Source organism: Pelodiscus sinensis, chromosome 1 (assembly GCF_052426305.1).
Source record: "Pelodiscus sinensis isolate ZL-2025 chromosome 1, ASM5242630v1, whole genome shotgun sequence".
NCBI classification, from domain to species: Eukaryota; Metazoa; Chordata; order Testudines; family Trionychidae; genus Pelodiscus; species Pelodiscus sinensis.
In genome coordinates, this window is record NC_143052.1 from 98,374,865 (window position 1) to 98,395,141 (window position 20,277).

At 45.9% G+C, this 20,277-nt stretch overlaps 2 protein-coding genes across 3 annotated transcripts in view; both read right to left on the reverse strand.

Annotated features, from left to right (window-relative positions):
• Positions 1-1,291: 1,291 nt before the first annotated feature.
• CRY1 (cryptochrome circadian regulator 1) overlaps positions 1,292-20,277 on the reverse strand; it is a 61,385-nt gene continuing 42,399 nt past the window's right edge. Inside the window, exons 8-14 of one of the 2 annotated variants that reach the window (XM_075938376.2) lie at positions 13,977-14,128; positions 13,686-13,888; positions 12,846-12,947; positions 11,003-11,098; positions 3,554-3,625; positions 3,366-3,470; positions 1,292-1,968 (exon numbers count right to left, since the gene is read on the reverse strand). In XM_075938376.2, coding sequence (XP_075794491.1) covers positions 3,370-3,470; positions 3,554-3,625; positions 11,003-11,098; positions 12,846-12,947; positions 13,686-13,888; positions 13,977-14,128 — 726 coding nt within the window. In that variant the 3' untranslated portion in view covers positions 1,292-1,968; positions 3,366-3,369. The remainder of the gene's footprint in view (positions 1,969-3,365; positions 3,471-3,553; positions 3,626-11,002; positions 11,099-12,845; positions 12,948-13,685; positions 13,889-13,976; positions 14,129-20,277) is intronic. The other variant, XM_075938377.2, reaches the window with a different exon arrangement.
• On the reverse strand, positions 5,595-7,577 carry LOC149525608 (uncharacterized). The gene is given in 2 exon segments (XM_089781618.1): positions 5,595-7,280; positions 7,282-7,577. Coding segments are annotated over 2 exon segments (1,083 nt in total). The 5' UTR covers positions 7,576-7,577; the 3' UTR covers positions 5,595-6,491.

Consider the following 20,277-nt stretch of genomic DNA (forward strand, 5'->3'; position numbering starts at 1 on the left):
AGAGCAGCCCAGATATCCAAAATTATGAGAGACATTGACACTGACGTGCAGCAAAATGCTTGGATGGTATGTTTGTTGTCAACGGGGACTAGTACAGCACTTTCAATATGTCTGTTTTGACAACATGAACAGTTGTTTTCAAAAACATTTCACACTTTTATTCCATGTGCTTCAAGTTTTTAGAGCCCTAAAACAGTGGTTTTGTATGTTATCTAGAAACTATTTGATCTAATTTAGGAAAACTGCTTCACATCTGGCTCTCTGCTTTAGTGCTCAGCAATTTTTGCAGGAAGAGTCTCAAGCACTCTTCACTTCAAACAATAGGGGATTCCACAGACAAAGAACATACAATATGAAAAACAAGGGGTGTTTATTTAATAGTATTTTTAATTAAAATTTCTCTCTGCCCAAAACATTGTCACTGAACAGAAGTGGATCTAAAACTATCATTCTAGACGGGAAGTGCATCATGTTGTGCAGAGCAGTATTTGGTCCTGCACAAATTGCCAACACACAACGTTAATATAGCATCTGAAAAGATGCTGATAAGAATAAATCTCAGCAACTTAAATGAGAATTTATTAGTTTATCCACCAACACCGTAAATTGGCCTTGCTGTCTATAATATGTAACAATTCAGGTTGTTCCTTCTGGGGTCCTTATATTCTTGGAAAATTTCTAATCTTTGCAACTGACCTGAAAATTTCAGACTGAGGCAAACTATGAGCAGATTTGCAGAAATCTCTACTGCTGCAGAAGAGCAAACTAGTTGTAGTAAGCAAAAGGCTGTCTGCAAGGCTGCTGAATGACACCTTTAGGTGTAGCACAGATAGCAGCATAGCAAGGCATCTAATTCTATATAAAGCATCCAGTAGATGAGGTGGGACTGAAGTCATGTGGAAAAAAATAGTATGCAACGGGGCTACATTAAGGGAGGGTTGAAAAAGGTTGTTGAATTAAGGTTGAACTGGAAATCTTAATTCTAGCATTTCCTAATCTTTAGAGACCTAGACTTTGCAGCCTTACATTCTAGTCACGTGGTCTTTTCATAATTAGATTTTAATATATCTACTTCAATAGATAAGTAACCTGCATACAATTTTAGCTCTGCTACTATGAAAAGCTGTGGAAATAATAAAAAGGAAGCCATGCAGTCAATTATTCTAAATCTGAAGATCATCTTTCTCCTGCCCCCATACAGTTTTTTTGGGTAATAATCACCACAGCAGCAACAAATAGCACATGTGCACTTGCACGCGACACACACTCAAAATAAATTAAAACCAATACATCTGTATATACACTTTTATTAAACAAGGTAATTTTAGCTTAACTGAACAAGGCAGTGGGAAATACAAGGACTGGGGCATATACATGACAACTTACAACATCTTGACAGAAATAAATGGCAGGTGACTTATATACAGCTGCATGTAATACAGGTTACAACTCTACTGTATTTTAATTTAACACAGTCCTAAGCTCTTACATTATGAAAACATTATGAAAATATGCAGAAGTTGGATCATACAGAGGTCTAGTAGTCTAAAAACCTCCATACCTCTCAAATTCTGCCCACAAAGTTTCTATTTTACAGAACAGCCATTACACCTTCCTGTCTTTACTGTTACGGTACATGAAATATCAAAAATATATTGATGAGTCTATCACTAACCATGAATGTTTGTATTTACATTCAAGTTAAATTCCTCACCAAATGCTTTATATACAAATCTCAATTTACCCTTTATGAAAGTCATTAAAAAGTTAAAAACCATACAAATGCCAATTAGAAATAAAAACATTCCAAAAACTGAACTTGTTTACAACAATTCAGAACATTTGAAACAAATTTATGAAAAGTGTGTTACTTTAATACACGCATTCTCACAATTCTTCAGCTCCAATACAGCGCAACAATATTTTGCTCTCAATACATTCTGTGCAGCATCCTCTCTTCCAACATTGCTGTAGGAAAAAAAATTAAATAATCAACTGAGGGAAAATATTTTTCATGAAGTCCGTAATATATTTTGTAATTTGACAGATACATGTTTGTTGCATTTGATGGAAGGGTCACAGGCACTTTCCCAAGGCAGTACAGGTGGTCATCACTGTCCAGAAAGGCAACCTTTTAAAGACAGTTAATCTCGGCATAATCTAATTTCCACATCAGAATGCACATAAATAGAGCCCTACAAATCCACAAGTTTTATATCCATGGGTATCTGCATCCACAGACGTGGACAGCTGCAGCTTGTTTTTGCAGATACAGATAGCGGATACAAATTTTGCAACCGTGCATGGCTCTACACATAAGTCCCCAGAGAGACAGATTTTAACTATTCGTTAATGTTTTTAATAGTTGTATTGGTATAAGCTACACTAAAGATAAAACCGATAAACATGAATATTTACAGGTTTGAAGGATCAGGCTGAAGAGAAAGAAGCAGCTCTGAACACTGGTGGTTCAGACATAGGCCATGTGGCAGTAAGGAGCTGAAGAGGCAGTCAGTCCTCCCCACCCCCTTATGTACTTATAAGAAGTGTAGGGGCACAGGCACTGAATTATAAACACTGCTTGCAAAAAATTCACTAGTCTAAGGCACATGAACATCCACAGCAGAATACAGAGAGGGACCAGCATTCAAAGAACTTCTTTTTTGGCTTTCCTACTCCCACCACATCCGTGTGCATGAGAAAGCAGAGCACAGCTCCTGTTCCCTTTCAGCCACCTTCAATCAGTAGCTACATAAAATTGCTTCCCGGGTTTTCAAACTTTTTTCCCCTGTGACCCAGCTGAAGAAAATGATTGAGGCCCACAACCTAACATATTTATACCTTCTGACTAGAATGCAAGCTCCAAGGTGGAGCTGGGGATGAGAGATTTGGAGTGCAGAAGGCGACTCCGGGCTGGGGAGGGCTCAGGGCAGGAGACTGGGGTGCAGGCTTACCTCCAGCAGCTCCTGGTCAAGAACACAGCAGGGGTGCTAAGGCAGACTCCACGCCTGTCCTGGCACCGTGGACTGTGCTGCACCCCAAAAGCAGCCAGAAGATCTGGCTCCTAGGCAAAGGTACGCAAGTAGCTCTGCGTGCTGCTCTCACCTGCAGGCACCACTCCCTGGCTCCTATTGGCCAGGACAGGCAAGAGGCATGCCTTAGCACCCCTGCAGGTCGCCTGGTTACTGTGCAGCAAGATGACCCAGTGCATGACATTCCACGACCCAATAGTGGGCTGCAACACCTACTTTGAAAACCACTGCTTTACACCATGCAATGGCATACATGCTGTACATTAATGGGTGCAAATTACTATGTAGTAATTTAGCTCATTAACAAGATGTTTTAGAGTTCTCATTTCTTACCAATCTAATTAGTGCTCTGGCGCTGGACTTTCAACCCAGTGCTCTGAGTTTCCTTTTCTGGATTTGGGCGTTTCCCAGTGCTGATGCCAGTGCTTCCTGTTCTTCCTGTAAAATGAAATCAATATCTAACTTGAGAAACTACTTTGCTTTGTATGTATCCAAATGGCATCTTTTAGAATGCAAGTCACCTTGTTGCAGTAAATGTGATTGCTGATTGTCTCCATGGGCATAATGTAAAATACTGCTCCCTTGAGAGTAACCTGTTAAAATACAATACACATTTACTTCAATCATTCTTGTGTTTCTCTTTTATTTATTACAATTATATGTTTGTATCCACAGAGCTTTTGGATCAACAATGGAACCCAAAACTCTGAATTCCCGAACACAGATGCCTGGAAAGAAAACATTCTTGTTTGCAGAAAAATCTTCAAAAGTTCTCTCAAGATAAAGACCAGTTATTCGCGCCCCCCCCCCCTTCCCACACACACAGTCTTCCCTTCGTGAATTACTACAAACTATAATTTTGTTAATACTCATTCACGTCATCTTCTTTACTATTTAATTAAAATAACAGTCAACAGCACAATTGAACTGGGAAAATATGAAAGTAAATTTCAAGAAATTGTTTCATCATCATCTTCTATTATTATTTATATTATCAAACTACCTAGGAGCCTCAGTTCTGAACCAGAAGCTTTTGTTTCATTTCAACTGCTTGATAGCCCTCAAGGCTGGAATCTTTAATCAACAGATCATGAACAGCCAAAGCAAGAGTAAGTTTTCCTATTCTGCCCAAACATGTGCTTCATATGGAATGAGAGTGAAGTCCTGTCTCTGAATCTCTTCTGCCAACCCTTAACCTCTACTGAGACTGAAATGGAAGGCCAACGAGGGTAAGAATTGTGTCATGTGGACACCTGTTTGACAAAAAGTGTCCCAAGACTTCTTGTTCTTTAGAAGAAGAGGTTACTTACCTCGTAACTGTAGTTCTTCAAGATGTGTTGCTCATGTCCATTCTGATTAGGTGTACGCATGCCGCATGCACTGATTCCAGAGCTTTTTTCCCTTAGCAGTATCCATAGGGCCAACAGGGAGCCCCCTGGAGTGGCACCGGTATACCGGTGCATATATACCCCTGCTGGCCCTCCCACCCCTCAGTTCCTTCTTGCTGGCTCCTTCCGACACGGGGAGGTGGGTGGGATGCAGAATGGACATGAGCAACACATCTTGAAGAACTACAGTTACGAGGTAAGTAACCTCTTCTTCGAGTGCTTGCTCATGTCCATTCTGATTAGGTGAATCCCCAGCCGTGTCCCCCCTCCGGAGGCGGGGTCGGAAGGTGACTGACTATTATTTTATTATTCTGCAGAACACAGAACTGCCGTCCCGACGGCAGCATCCTCCCTGGCCGGCTGCGTGATTGCATAATGTTCTGCAAAGGTGTGCACCGATGGCCAGGTTGCTGCCCTGCAGATCTCCAAGATCGGCACGCAGGCCAGGAACGCCGCCGACGTTGCCTGGTCTCTAGTGGAATGTGCTGTTATGCGCGGCGGTGGTCTACCCGCGACCTCGTAGCACAGTCGAATGCAGGAAGTAATCCACGAGGATATACGCTGCGCCGAGACTGGCTGACCACACATCCTTTCCGCCACTGAAATAAACAATTGAGTTGACTTACGAAACTCTCGTGTCCTATCTATATAAAAAGCCAACGCCCTCCTAACGTCCAGGCAGTGCAGAGCCTGTTCCCTGGGCGACGCGTGTGGCTTGGGGTAAAACACTGGCAGGTAAATATCTTGGGACATGTGGAAGTGAGAGACCACCTTGGGAAGAAACCCCAGGTGTGGACGCAACTTCACCTTATCTTTAAAAAACACTGTGTAAGGTGGTTCTGAGGTGAGAGCCCTAAGCTCTGACACCCGCCTGGCCGAGGTAATGGCCACGAGGAAAGCTACCTTATAGGACAGATGTATTAAAGAGCATGAAGCCAGGGGCTCGAACGCGGGCTTCATAAGGACTGTCAGGACCAGGTTAAGGTCCCAAGCCGGTACCGGAGGCCTCTCATATGGCATCAACCTGTCAACTCCCTTTAGAAACCTTTTAACCAAGGGATTGGCAAAGATAGACCTTTGCCCCCCCCCCCCCCGGCGTGGAAGGCCGCTATGGCCGCCAGGTACACCCTTAGGGAGGCTGTGGCCAGGCCCTGTTTTGGAACCGCTCCTTCACCTGGAGCGAGCGTCCTGCCCTCCAGCCAGGAAGTAAACCTCTTCCACTTAGCCTCGTAAAGGGCTCTAGTGGACGGCTTTCTGCTTTCTAAGAGGACCTCCTGGACTGCTCTGGAGCAGGCTTGCTCCATCACTGAGAGCCACTGAGGAGCCACGCTGCTAGGTGGAGAGATGGAAGGCTCAGGTGGAGTGCCACCCCAGCCTCGCAGCTCTGAGTGATTAGATCTGGCACTAGGGGTAGCCTGAGCAGGCCCTCCACAGCCAGATCCAGCAAGGTGGTGAACCAGTACTGCCGAGGCCATACTGGTGCTATCAGGATGATCCGAGCCCTGAACCTCTGCACTCTGAGGAGTGTGTCATGGATCAGAGGGAACGGGGGGAAGGCATAGAGTAGGCCCCTGAGCCAGCTGACCTGCAGCGCATCTCCCCGAGAGCCCAGACCGTGCCCCATGTACGAACAGAACTCCCCGCACTTGGCGTTGCTCAGAGTTGCAAACAGGTCCAGGCAGGGAAACCCCCACCTTTGGAAGACCTCGTGAAGTACATCCCACCTTAGCACCCACTCGTGCGCCTGGATCGAACAGCTGAGCCTGTCCTCTAGCCCATTCCTGGTTCCCGGAAGGTGAGATGCCTCCAGGAAAATACCGTGGGCTATACACAGTTCCCATAGATCTAGGGCTTCCCGGCACAGGGGAGAGGAACGCACCCCACCCTGCTTGTTTATATAGAACAGAGCCGTAGTGTTGTCTGTCAGCACCGCCACCACTCTGTTCTGTAAGTGGGGAAGGAACGCCCTGTAGGCCAACCTGACCGCCCACAGCTCCTTGATATTTATATGGAGGTGAGCCTCCTCTGTTGACCACGTACCTTGCGTCCTGAGGTTGCCCAGGTGAGCGCCCTATCCCACGTCCGAAGCGTCCGTGACCAGCTGCACTGACGGGGACGGCTTGGTGAATCGGACCCCCGCACACACCGTGCCCTCGTCCTTCCACCAGTGCAGGGAACAAAGAATGTCCTGAGGGATAATCACTACTGCATCTAGCGGCGACCTCAAGGGGTTGTGCGCTACCTTGAGCCACCACTGCAATGGGCGCATGCGTAGCCTGGCGTGTTGGACCATGTAAGTGCCCGCCGCCATGTGGCCTAGGAGCCTCATGCAGGTCCTCGCCGTCGTAGTCGGGAACTCCTGCAGACCTACTACCAGACAGCGAATGGTCATAAATCTGTCTCTCGGTAGGGACGCCTTGCCCAAAGGCGAGTCCAGATGGGCCCCCACAAAGTCTATGACTTGCATGGGCTCTAGCAGTGATTTGGCCTTGTTTATGAGGAGGCCGAGACCCTCAAACAAAACCCTGGCCCTTGAGACATGACCCAACACTTGTTCTCGAGACTTGCCCCTTATGAGCCAGTCGTCCAGGTATGGGAACACTTGGACCCTGTGCCGCCGCAGAAACGCGGCTACCACCGTCATACTTTTGGTAAAAACTCTCGGGGCTGTACACAGTCCAAAAGGGAAGACCATAAACTGGAAGTGGTCCTGTCCCACCGTGAACTGAAGGAATTTTCTGTGACTTGGAAAAATTGAAATGTGGAAGTACGCATCCTTTAAATCGAGAGCAGCATACCAGACCCCCTTTCTGAGCGATGGGATGATGCAGGCTAGCATCACCATCCTGAACTTTGTCTTCCTTATAAAGGTGTTCAGGTTTCAGAGGTCTAGTATGGGACACATGCCCCCTTTCGCCTTGGGTACTAGGAAGTAGCGGGAGTAGAAACCCTTTCCCCTTACGTCTGGGGGCACCCTTTCTATGGTCCCTAGCATCAACAGGTTGGACACCTCCTGCCGAAGGAGTGTCTCGTGAGAGGGGTCCCTGAAAAGGGAAGGGGCAGGGGGATGGGAGGCAGGGTAGGAAAGGAAGGGGATAGTATATCCCTGCTTCACCAGGTCTAGGACCCAACGATCCGACGTGATCTTTAACCATTCCTGGTAAAAAAGGGAAAGACGGTCTCCAAAGGGCGGACAGATAGGTGCTACTGGTACTCTGCTCTCTGGCGTACCTTCAAAATGAGGGCTGAGTTTGGTGACCGGGTGACGGACCGGAGCCTCTCTCGGAGTCTGACCGAGGGCCCCTACGCCTGCCTCTGAAGAGGTCAGGGCGGCTATTGTTGCGGCCTCTCCTGCGACCCCTATCATTGTTTTGCCCCCTTCTAGGGTAGGGTCTAGTCTGGAAAAAGCGCCTCTGAGGCGCCGGGGTATGTATCCCTAGCGACTTCAGGGTTGCCCTTGAGTGCTTCAAGCCATGCAGCTTGGAATCAGTCTGCTCTGAAAACAAGGCCGGCCCCTCAAAGGGCAGGTCCTGAATGGTGGTCTGCACCTCGGGTGGGATGCCAGACACCTGCAGCCAGGCACTACGCCTCATAACAACCCCTGTGGCCACAGTGTGGGCTGCCGAATCAGCTGCGTCCAAGGCCGCCTGGAGAGAGGTACGCGCCACAGCTTGTCCCTCTTCCTTCAGGGCCCCGAATTCCTGGCGGGATTCGGGAGGAAGCTGGCTGGCAAATTTCTGCATAGACGCCCATGTATTAAAAGCATAACGCCCCGGCATCAGTTGCTGATTAGCTATACGTAGCTGGAGGCCCCCCGTGGCATAGGCCTTCCGGCCAAGTAGGTCCAATCTCCTAGGCTCCTTCACCTTCGGAGTAGGACCTGGAGGCCCTTGGTGCTCCTTCTGCCCAGCGGCCTGAACCACTATGGATCCCGGAGCCGGGTGGGTAAAAAGATGCTCGTGCCCCTCCTGGAGTACATAGTACCTTCTCTCGACCCCCTTCTGGGTCAGTGCAATGGAAGCCGGCGTCTGCCACAGAGTTTTAGACAGCTTGTCCACCATTTTATTCAGTGGGAGCGCCACTCGACCAGGGCCCGCTGCCACTATGATGTCCACCATAGGATCTAAGTCCTCATGAACCTCCACATGCTGGACCGCAAGATTGACCGCCAGCCTTCGGAGCAGCTCCTGGTGCGCCCTGGAGTCCATAGACGGGTGCTGGGGCGCGGGGGTCGGCCAGGGCCTCGTCTGGTGAAGACGACGAGAACTCCCTTGAGGGGATTGCCTCCTCCTCAGCTCTCTGTGCCCCTGGTTCCCCCTGGGCAGAGATGTCCACATAGGTTGCGCCCGGCTGGGACATAGCCCCCTGCCCCTGACCAATAACCGGGGGTCTTGGCATCGCCACCATAGACGAGCTGCCTCCAGGTGGGGGCGCTGTCAAGGGGGTGGCGGACGGAGTGCTACTCCTTCGGGATGACCCCGCTGCCAGCCCCGTAGGGGGAGGCTCTGGGCCTGGTGGTATGCCCAGGGCGTCCAGAAAGCCCACTGGGGTTGCCCCTGCCACTGCTGCTGGTCCACCGGCTCCCAGTGAGATGATCTGACCGATGAGCGGGACCTATCACGGGGCCGTGACCTATATGAAGACCTGGACGAAGCCACTGACTCGGCCTCCGAAGAGTACTCTGATGCTGACCAGGGAGGGGCCGATGAAGCCTGCACCCTTCACTGGGCTGCCATGGCTGATGGCTTGCCCCTGTGCACCGCACGCGGTGCCGGTGGGGGCATGGGTGGAGGCCTTTGCTGCATCTGATAGGCCGGTACATAACCCTCCGGTGCCGTCATGTGCAGCGGCGCTGCGCTCTGCTGCTGCGCTCCCAAGGAGTAAGCAGGGATCGGTGCCGGGACAGGCATCAGCGTCGGTGCCATGCGGGGCGCCTGCTGTGGCACCGCAGGTGGCGCATAGTACGGTGCGCGGCCCTGCACCGCCCAGGGGGCTGTCTGCGGCACCGGACCCTGCACCGGTACCGTCGGCACCGCAAGCACACTCGCTCCCGGTGCCGTCGGGAAGGGGCCCGGGGTCGGTGCCGGTGTTCATCCCGGCTCCGAGAAAAACTGCTGCTGGGCCGAGGCCCGCCCTTCGCCCAGAGGGTCCCACGACCTGGCCATAGCCTGCTGGGGGGCACTTGAGGCCGGTGCCGGCGCGGTCCGCTCCTGCGGCACCGGGCCCTCCCCTTCATCCACAGCCATGTGAATGAGGCCCCGGGCCGCCTCAAAAGTTTCTGGGATGGAGGGCCAACGGACCTCTCCTAGCCCCACGGGCTGCCCCGGGCTCTTGCCCTTATCCGGGCTGCGCCTCTTTTTGGAGGACTTAGAAGACAGGTGCCCCTCCTTAGGGCGCACCGTCTGGGCACTCCTCTCTACCGAGCATCCCCTCGAGCTCTTGGAGGCCCTCGGCACCGGTGACTGCGATCTGTGCCTCGGTGCCTTGTTGTCCAATGGGGGTGCTGCCGACGGTGCGCTGCGGGCAGAGTGAGGCCGCTCCTCGCTCTGAGGCTGCAGTGCCAACTCCATTAGCAGGAGTTTCAGCCAGGAGTCCCTCTCCTTCTTGGTCCGGGGCTTAAAGCTCTTACAGATAGAGCAGCTTTCAGCTTGATGGGCCTCACCCAGACACTTTAAGCAGTCGGAGTGGGGATCTCCGCAGAGCATAGGTTTGGAGCAGGAAGCACAGGGTTTAAAGCCCTGGGGCCCTGGCATGCCCTCCCCTCACTGAAGGGTTCCACTGCTCCCTTAACTAACTAAATATTTAGAGCACTTAACAACTACTTAACTAGATAAAAACTTCAACCAGAACTATAATACAACAGATAAGAAATAAGCTGCTAAGAGATAGGCTATCAGCCTGAGGCATGCTCCAGCTACCTTCATGGGCGGTAAGAAGGAACTGAGGGGTGGGAGGGCCAGCAGGGGTATATATGCACCGGTATACCGGCGCCACTCCAGGGGGCTCCCTGCTGGCCCTATGGATACTGCTAAGGAAAAAAAGCTCCGGAATCCGTGCACGTGGCGCGCGTACACCTAATCAGAATGGACATGAGCAAGCACTCGAAGAAGAAAAATATATTTCTCCTATTTTCGCATACAAACTGTAGAAATTGACTGTCTATATTGGAAAGAAAAATGACTCTACACAAACTGCTATCAAATGCACAAAGCAAACAAATGGAAATTTTAATTCCTGCAAGCTCTTTCAGTTATAATTATCTTAGGTGTCATTTGTAAGAGAAGACAAGAACAGATCTCTGATTTCTATGTGGGTGTCCTTCCAAAAGCTATTGTAAAATACCCTTTTGTCAAACCCCTAAATAAACAAAGCTACACTATTGTCCATGACTTATTTGAAGCACAAGTTAAGATCATGTTAAATAATGATCATTACATGTTTACGTTTCAACAAAGAAAAATGAGCCAAGCTCAAATTTAGAATTCTGCTGTCACCCAGAGGGGGAGATGTTTTTAGGGATTTTAACAATTTCAAGAATAGCGAGAACCTCTTTGAACACATTTTTTATTTGCTGAATAATACCGTGCTGCTGAATTCCACTTGATCCTGCATGTGAGTCTCCGAGGGCACATGTTTGAATGCCCCCTGTATGACCATCATTGCTTCCCATTTGAGCTCCTGAAAAAAAGGACATTTTTTAAAATTTAGCATAGAATACAGCCCAGATTGGACATTTAATAAATAACTATAATGTCTGAAAGTCTATAATTGCTAAATACATACTTACAATGGGAATTACTGAATACTGCACCCTAAAACTATAAAGCGAGGTCAATTTTTTTTTATTTCCCCCCCACCATAGCCTGTAAAGTTATGGGAAAATGTTTATATGTCCAAGGTTTTGCTCAAATTCAGATCTTTATTCATAAACCAGGGAACTAAGACTTAAATTCCTAATATGAAAATTAGAAATGCAGTTTACGTACACAAAAAATTGGTAACTGAAAATTGTACCCATCAATTTTGTATGCTGGATTGAAGCCCCTTTTAAAGTTTTGCTTTTGATGTTTAAGTTTCAGAGCATTTTTAAAAACATCTTATACTCCCTATATTATGTATATAAAACACTAACATCTGTACATAATCTAAAGAATGTTTGTAGGCTAAAATATTTTTCATTAAAACCTAATGGAAAAATTCTACAATAGGTATCGTAGACATATTTGGGGTATTTTACCATCATTATGTGTACTCTGGTGGTGCTTAGACTATTCAGTTCCAAAGTACTAGGCACAATACAAATATGGCAAAAATGTGCCTTGCCTCAAATAGATTAAATCAGACTACAATCTATTACGTCACTACCATCAAATGACATAAAGGAGGTGAACAGATGCACAAACATGTTTGAAAATTGCTCAACATGCATTAATACTTTTACAAGGGTTAAAACAGTCCTGAAAAGTTTTACTTATTTATGCTGAATATATCTATTCTTCAGATGAGCAGCTATCAGTGTTATATAACCATGCAAAAATGAGTAATGGTAGAAGAGAGGATGTGAAAATATTCTTAAGAGCAGTTTTCACAAAACTGGTTTTGTGAAGATAGCTAGGGAGTTAACTTAAGGAATTTGTGCAACTTCTCAGTAGGAATGTGAAAGTGTAAATGTGTAACAGTTAACCAATAAACCTAGGCTCCTGGGTTAGAATGCAAAGTCACATGCTTCTCGCCCCCTCCTGTCCACTGCTGCTTCTGTATCAGAGGTAGCGGGGGGGGGGGGAGGGAGGGAGGGAGGGAGGGAGGAGTGCACACAGGGAGCTGCATGTGTACCAGCTCCCACAGAGCTGCCCACCCTGACACTCCCTGGGCTACTGCCTCTGCACCAGCTTTTAAAGCTGGTTCCTCACATGTAGCAGCTCCCGTGAAACTGCTTGCCCCCCTAACATGATCCTGGTTTCCCCCCTTCCCCCCGCGTTGTTTCTTCTGAGACCGAGGCAGTAACGTGGGGAGTGGTAAAGGCAGGCAGCCCCGTGGGAGCTGGTATGCACGGGGAGCAGGTTTAAAAGCTGGTTCCCTGGGAGCACTAGCTCACGAGGAGCCTCTTGCCCCATGGCAATCACAGAGGGGGTGGGTACATGTGGGAAGCTGACTCCTGCATAGCTACTAGGAGAATATGGGGACCTGTGATCCCGCCAGGGGGGAGGGGGAGAAAATGACACACACCAAGCAGCTTAACTGGAACTGCTGTGCATGGGGAACCGGCTTAAAAGCTGGCTCCCTGTGCTCTCCAGCTCCCAGGGAGCCGTCCTCTCACCACTGCGTGTAAATGAGTTTCAGGAGTTACACATTTACCTGAATAAATGCATTTTAACATCCCTACTTCCCAGTTCCAATATTTGTCAGAACAGGAGATTTTACTTACCACCTGTGGTACTACAACCAGAGATGTTTTCTCCTGGTGAATATCCCATTAGGCCACCATTTCCATTTCCATTTGTGTTAGAAGGCACTGTTGCAAGAAGACCTAATCAAAGAAAAAGAAAAAAAATCAGTGTCAACATAATTGAGGCAAGCAAATATATTTTTGTTTTCTATACACTTTCTGTTGGCTTGAAATTGTATTTTCTCGGTAGTTTACCAGTGTGAAGAATGAATTTTTAGCCTCTACTGTAAATTGGAATATCTGCCCAAATAATTTTATATTATAATTACATTACTATAAAAAAAATCAGTATTATTTTTGCAAGAAACTTTAAATGCATAGATTATATATGGTACATTTTAGTGCAAAACACATCAGAAGTTACTTCATACCTAATGGAATATAGCCATTATTTAAACAGGCAAAAGTCAACAAATGCACATGGAAGAATGTAAACCAAGGATTAAAATTAATTTTGCACGATAAACCACGGTGTTTGTAAACAGTGGATTGTACAGTTAAGGTTGCAAGACTTTTTCCACTAACTTTTTCCATGCAGAAGTTATATCTAATAGTAAAATTAACCTATACAAAACTTATCTGATGCACTAGAAATTACAAGAATTTAAAACAAACTGCAGGACTAACTCCCTAGGCAGGTGGAGACTAGAAGCATTGTAAAGTGCTGAAAAGGTGAGAGGGAAAATACAAGTGTTACCGTGGGGTACACTGCTCTTATCTTTACTTGGTAACTAGGCCTCATGGCTGAAGAATGGATTATCACAGCTCAAAGGGAAGAAAAACTTCCAAATAAATACATGAAGTAGATTACAGTCATACCTAATCCTCTGTACCGTGAAAGTTGCTGGTAGATCTGTTTCATCCTCTCAATATTCAGGCGGCTTGCCTCTGCATGATTTACCATTGGTTTAGGATAATTAACTCCTATTACACATTTTGCAACCTTCTGGATGCTCTCTGGGGCATTCCAAGGGTCGTATATGTATTTTGCAGGGAAACCTCTCAGTATAGGCAAATAACGCCTTTAAAGACAAAAGGTATAGTTTTAAACAGCTGTTTAAAGCTCAAGGCAACTTCAATGATGGCTTTACAATATTTATGTCAGATTACCTGATGTAGTCCCCATTAGGATCCGTTCTTCTACCAAAACCCACAGGACAGTAGCAATGAAAAAACTGCTGAAAAAACGAACTACAGGAGAGCCACATCCAGCTTCCAGCATTAACACTCCAATCCGCATCAAGCAGCAATTCTTCAAATACCTTGAGAAATAACAGTGGCAAGTTATTCTAAATGAGTTAAAAATTTCCACAAACATTCCTAAGCATTGCTCAGCTATCAAAATGTCAGTACAGAAAACTGTGTTCTTAAATGCTGAAATCCTATCTTTTCTGATACTTGCCCAGACTTGGTAACATCTAAAGAATGCTCAATAAATACTTAAAGTTCTTCTTTAAAGTCCATTCATGTATGATGGTGGAAAAGAGGTATGTCTGGCTTCTGCACTGCAGATACCAGTCTTCTGGGCTTTCAGTGGATTCTGCAGCACAGAAGTTGGACATACTTTTGCAAAAATGCATTTTACAGATGGGAAACAGACAGAGTGGTGAAATAATTTGCTCGAAGTCACTTAGGTAAGCCAGTAGCAAAGCTAAGAATAGAACCTAGGTTTCCTAAATTCCTGCACTGTGCTCTATCCACTAGGCCTCACATTATCTTCCCCGGGGTGGAATTTTCTTTCCCAATTTGCTCCATATGGACTGTACTAAAAAGCTACATTAACTTACTAATGCTTTTATAGCTTTTTGGTAGATGTTTCAATTAACAGTTAATTTAATAATTAGAGAAAAAGCAGATGAGGTAACACTGTTTATTTGATCACGCCTTAGTGAAAGAAGCTTTTGAGTTTATACAGAGCTCTTCTTCAGGTCTGGGAAAGATAGTCAGCATCACAGCTAAATACAAGGTAAACAGATTGTTATACATGAGGTAACAAATCTTGTAAGGGATCATTCAATGTAAAGTGGGCAGTTAACATTTAATAATTAATTGGTCTAAAAAAATTTCTAAAATTTAACAACTTTGATCTAAGAAAATTAATTCCTTATCACTGAAACGCATCAAGATGGATGCTGTATAGTTACATTTTGGACTCATGCTGATCAGGTATGGCAGAACTTAATAGGCACCCCTTTTTAGAGCCCTGGCCTTTCCTGTCTAACACTTGAGTCCCTTCTGAGGGTGAGAGGTTAAAGACGGACTGCTCCTTCAGTTCCTTCCACCAAATTCTCTGGCTATGTCTAGACTACATCCCTCTTTCGAAAGAGGGATATAAATTACACAGATTGAAATTGCAAATGAAGCTGAGATTTGAATTTCCCACACTTCCTTTGCATAATGGCAGCCATGCGTTCTTTTGAAAAAGGGCTTACAGAAGTGAAACCGCCATCTAGATGTGGTTCTTTAAAAAAAAGCCAAAACCCTTTTTCGAAAGATCCTCATTTTTTGAGGAGTACAGGATCTGTTGAAAAGGTTTTTTTCCCTTTTTTCAAAAGAATCGTGTCTAGACAGTGGTTTCACTTTTTCGAAAGAACACACAGACACCATTATGCAAATGAAGCATGGGAAATTCAAATCCTGGCTTCATTTGCAATTTTGATCTAATTTATATCCCTCTTTCGAAAGAGGGATGTAGTCTAGACATGCCCTCAGTGTACCATTATGATCTTGTCTACTCTGCAGCAATAAGAATCAGGCTGGCTTGCCTTACCTTTTTTATTACTATGGGAATGAGGAGAAATGGGGAAAAATGTATATATTAAACCAAGGGTCAGCAACATTTCTGAAATGGTGTGCCAAGATTTAATTCTCTTGCCCAGGGCTGTGCTGCTTTCCTGGGAGGGGAGAAAGGGCTCTCTTTCTGCCGCGTGCCCCCTAGACCACCTGGGTCAATGCAAACATTTCAGCAGACTAAGTTGATAATGGAAACTCACCGTTAATTACACAATTACAGCCCAGCCATTTTGCAACTGGGGAGAATGATTTAATTTAAATTATTAAACAGATAGGGGCTATGTCTACACTGTAGGCTTTTTGTGCCAGAACTGTTTTGCACAAAAGGCACGTTCCACAAGGGCACGTCCACGCTGCCATGTGTTTTTGCGCAAGAGCTGTGCTTTGGCTCAAGAGCGACCATGGCAGTATGGATGCTCTCTTGCGCAAGAAAGCTCTGATGGCCATTTTAGCCATAGGGGTTTCTTGCGCAAGAAAATCATGTTGCCTGTCTACACTGGCTTCTTGTGGAAGACTTCTTGCACAAGAGGGCTTATTCCTCGTGGGGAGAGGAATAACTCTTCCGCAAGAAGCCCTGTTTTCTGATGCTTTACTGTAAATTTACTTGCCCAAGAACGTGCATGCAGTATAGACACCGGGCAAGTTTTTGCGCAAGAACAGCTGTTCTTGCGCAAAAAGCCTGCAGCGTAGATGTAGCCTAAGTATTTTAACTTTCCCATGTTAGTTTATCAAACTTTATTGAAAATGAAGTAAAACATGTAATTTTTTCTTTATTTATGGGAGGAGTGGGAACCTTTTTTGGATCACTGACCCACAGAAAAAAAAAATTAGTCGGGGACCACACAAGTGAGAGAAAAAAACCCTCCAAAAATCCCCAACCCTCACTGACATGGCCCCCAACTGAAACACCTTACTCCTGTGGAGCTCCAGCCCCCATGGGATGAGGGGAAGGGACTGGTAGGACTGAAGTTCAGAGCTTCTCACAGGCCAAATTTATTTTTCTGGGGTTCTAGAGTTAGAGGATTTTGTGGACCCCCCCATAGGCTCTGGTGTGGGAACAAAAAAGGGGGGATTCAATGTGCAGGGCTGTCAGTGAATGGGATAGGGATGCAGGATCTGGAAGGGAGTTTGGCAGCAGGGGGGCCAGGAAGGAGTTGGGGGAGTAACGCAGAAAAGGTGAGAGGGTGAGAATGCAGCCAAATAGATAGTTGGGAAGGGAGCCAAAGGAGTGGAGAGTAAAGGAAAGTACAGCTTCTACAAAGTAAAACTGTACCCACCCCACATCTTTCCTCAGCCCTATGATCTCCTCCCCCCCCCCCCCCCCGCCCGATCCCCTGCATTGCTCCATGTCGCCCAGGGCAACCCCTGCCCCTCCCATCCTGCTCCCACATCCTTCTCCAACCCCCACCTCCACACATCCTTATGCCTCCAGCACCCTCACCAGTAGGCCAGCAGTGCTGGGACTCTCAGCCCCCTGGTAGCTCACCGGGACAGAGGTAATAGTCTCCCTCCTGCCCGGCCCAGCCATTTGCCTGAAGCTCTGGGGCTGGCAGAGCCCAGGGCTGGCTCCAGTCTGACCAGGTACAGTGAGGCACTGGGGAAGGGCTTCCCCGCCCGTGCAGAGCAGTGCGGTGCAGCCCAGTGATCGGCCAACCAGCCCCAGCTCTGCAGACCAGCCATACTCCTTCCCCCACCCCTCCCCCCACTCCCTCCTGAAGTAGGAAGCAGAGCCTGTAGTCGAGAGGGAGGGGAAGGAGTTAAGCCCTTAGCTCCTGGGAGCTGCACGCACGGCTGAGCAGGGGCAGCCCCAGGGACGCGCGCCTCTCCCGCCCAGCATGCAGCTGCGCGGCTGAGGCTGGAGCCATAGCATGAGCTCCCTGCTCCGTGGAGGGGAGAGGCAGGGCTGAGCTCCTGCCCCACGTGCCAGTGGGGAAAAAAAAAATAATAAAAAAAAAAGTTAGCTCACTTGGCCCTTGTGGCTTATGTGCCAGGGGTTTCTGACCCCTGTATTAAACCCTTTTTTCCAATTTAGAAGGAATACACAGGTCAATGGTATGCTGTCTGAGCCCACTTCTGAGAAGAACTAAGGACATTTCATACTGAATCCGATTCCAAACAGATTTCTGTTCAGAAACCCACAAAGACTGAAAATATCCTAAATTGTCATATTTGAGAGACCATTCATCTGTCTGCAGAGAATCTCTGCTCAGTCGATCTGCAATCATACTGCATTCACTCGCTTCTTGCCAGAAAACTGAGTATATGTTATGCTGGATACATTAATGCCAACATTTTATTGCTTTTGTAAATTTAAGATGTTCAAGTTCCTCCTTGTCTATTTGCATAATACACTGCTGACACGTTGTCCACAGCCACTTGAATAGTGCCTTTTGGCACTTGCAAGAGAGATGCCCTGGCATCTAACTGAATTGCCCTCAGTTCCAATACATTTATGTGTAACAGGGATTTCTCTGTCATTCATAAGATCTCAAAAACAGACAGCAAAGATGCACTTCCACCCTGTCTTTGGCTCATCTATGGTTGTTACTAAGAGAGGAAGGCTGAACCAAAAATCCTTTAAGGGCATTCTGCTGTTCCAACCACCAACTTTAGCAAGAGAGAAATATTCTTTGGAATAGCGAGTAATATTTGCATGCTGTCTGTAATTGGTCTGAAATTCTTTAGTAACCAGTGCTGAAGAGGTCTCATTCTAAGCCCGGCACACAGAGTCATTATGTTGCGGATGCCATCAGACCCAACAGAATTAATAAATAAACCATCTTCTCTGACAGATGAAATAATCCTTTTTGTATGGAGCAGGGAAATTACATCAATGTTATGGTGTGAGAATACTTTATTTTAAACAAGACTTCGTTTTCTAAACGCTCCATGCTGCTGCCTATCAATCAGAGGAAGCAGCATGGGAGGGGTGGGGGGAGGGGGGGAAAAGAGAGACAAACCAGCTCCTGCCTCCCTAGGGGGGAAGTGCATGTAGTTGACAGGATTAACCGATAAGCCCAGGTTTTGGTTAACCATGGTAGTTGTCTACATGCTGATATCCCTACTCAGAGCTGATTCAGCCCTTCCCCCCATTCTTATTTTCTGATCCTTTAGAGTTCTTGTATACTAGAAGTTCCATTAACCACACCACCAAGAACAAAAGCATCTGAAATCTGTTTGGTCTTTCTTTGCCATCTTAAGATGTGACTGTGCTAAAAATGGGTAATGGCTCCCCCCAAAACATTTTAAAATATGGAACCTGCATGTCAGATGCTGGGAAGACCTCTGAGCAATGCCACCCACTCCACCCATCCCTTGTACCTGCATTTCTTCTTACTGGGATCATCGGTACAGAAAAAAAGCTTTTCCTTAAATCCTCCAATCTAAAATGAGTCTAACCTATAGACTACTAATTATTCATTTTCTTTTACTGCTGCAGCTGGAGGGAACAGAGGTGGTAACAGTGTCACAACCTCTTTAAACTCTCACCCTCAAAACACAGTTGGGTACAAAGAAGTGGTGTGCAGGGGGAGTCTGGGCACTGTCCTGTAGTGCTAGTCCCAAGAGACTGGGACATTTGAAGAATATTAAGTTTGCAGTGCTTTCCCTGGATCAGCCCTAACTTGCATAAAACAAGTTCTTTCTGCTTAGAAACATCGTGAAAATTGTTCCCTGAAGGGGAACAAACCAACCAACAAACAAGAAAGAGAATCTTGTTCCCTGAAGAAAAATATTAAATAGTGTAAGTTTTCTGAAACTGCTTTAAAAGGTCTTATTCAATATATATATTCTTATTTAACACACATATTAAAAATATTCAGCAAGTTTTTCTTTAAAAGTTTACCTAATCAAGATGTTCTATAACGATCTCATTTCCTTTCCAGGACAATACAAAACCACAAATATTAATTCTAATTCTGGGTCACATTAAACTTTACAATTTTATTGATGTCTAGCAGAACATGTTAATACACAGCAAAATCTGCATGGGAGGGGAGGGATTATTACAGCAGTAGAAAATAAAAGTTTTTTTCTCCTATCATTCCAAATCTACTATTAGAACATTAAATTCTACTTGTTAGACTTCTGTAATCAGCATCAGTTAACAAAAGAGCTACTTAAACAAGTTACTCAAAAAAAAAACCCTATAAAAATCATTGTGAATACCTGCAACTATGCCTTTTTATTAAAATAGTTCACTTATCTATTTTCTGAAAATATTTAGTTAAAATACAAGGTGGATGAGGTAGTATCCTTTAATGCACTAACTTGTGCTGGTGAGAGATAAAATGTCAGTACACAATTGCCCCACTAGATGCTCCCCTTCAAGCACACTTGCTAAGATTGTATAACATCCTACTAGAATTAGTGGGAGACTCTCTCTCTAGCAAATGGAAGTACAATTTATAGATCCTTGTACTATACAAATATGTTCCTTTGTTATCTTCGCTTAACTCCAAGGGTAGGCCAAGTAATATTTGTAATGTGAACAATCAAATGCATGAAGTTGTACATTATAGGAATACAGACATTCAAATTTACACATGTATAAATCACATAAGGCAACCTGTCTTTAGATTTTTCATGCAATTACTTGCATAACCAAAAGTGCTGTTTA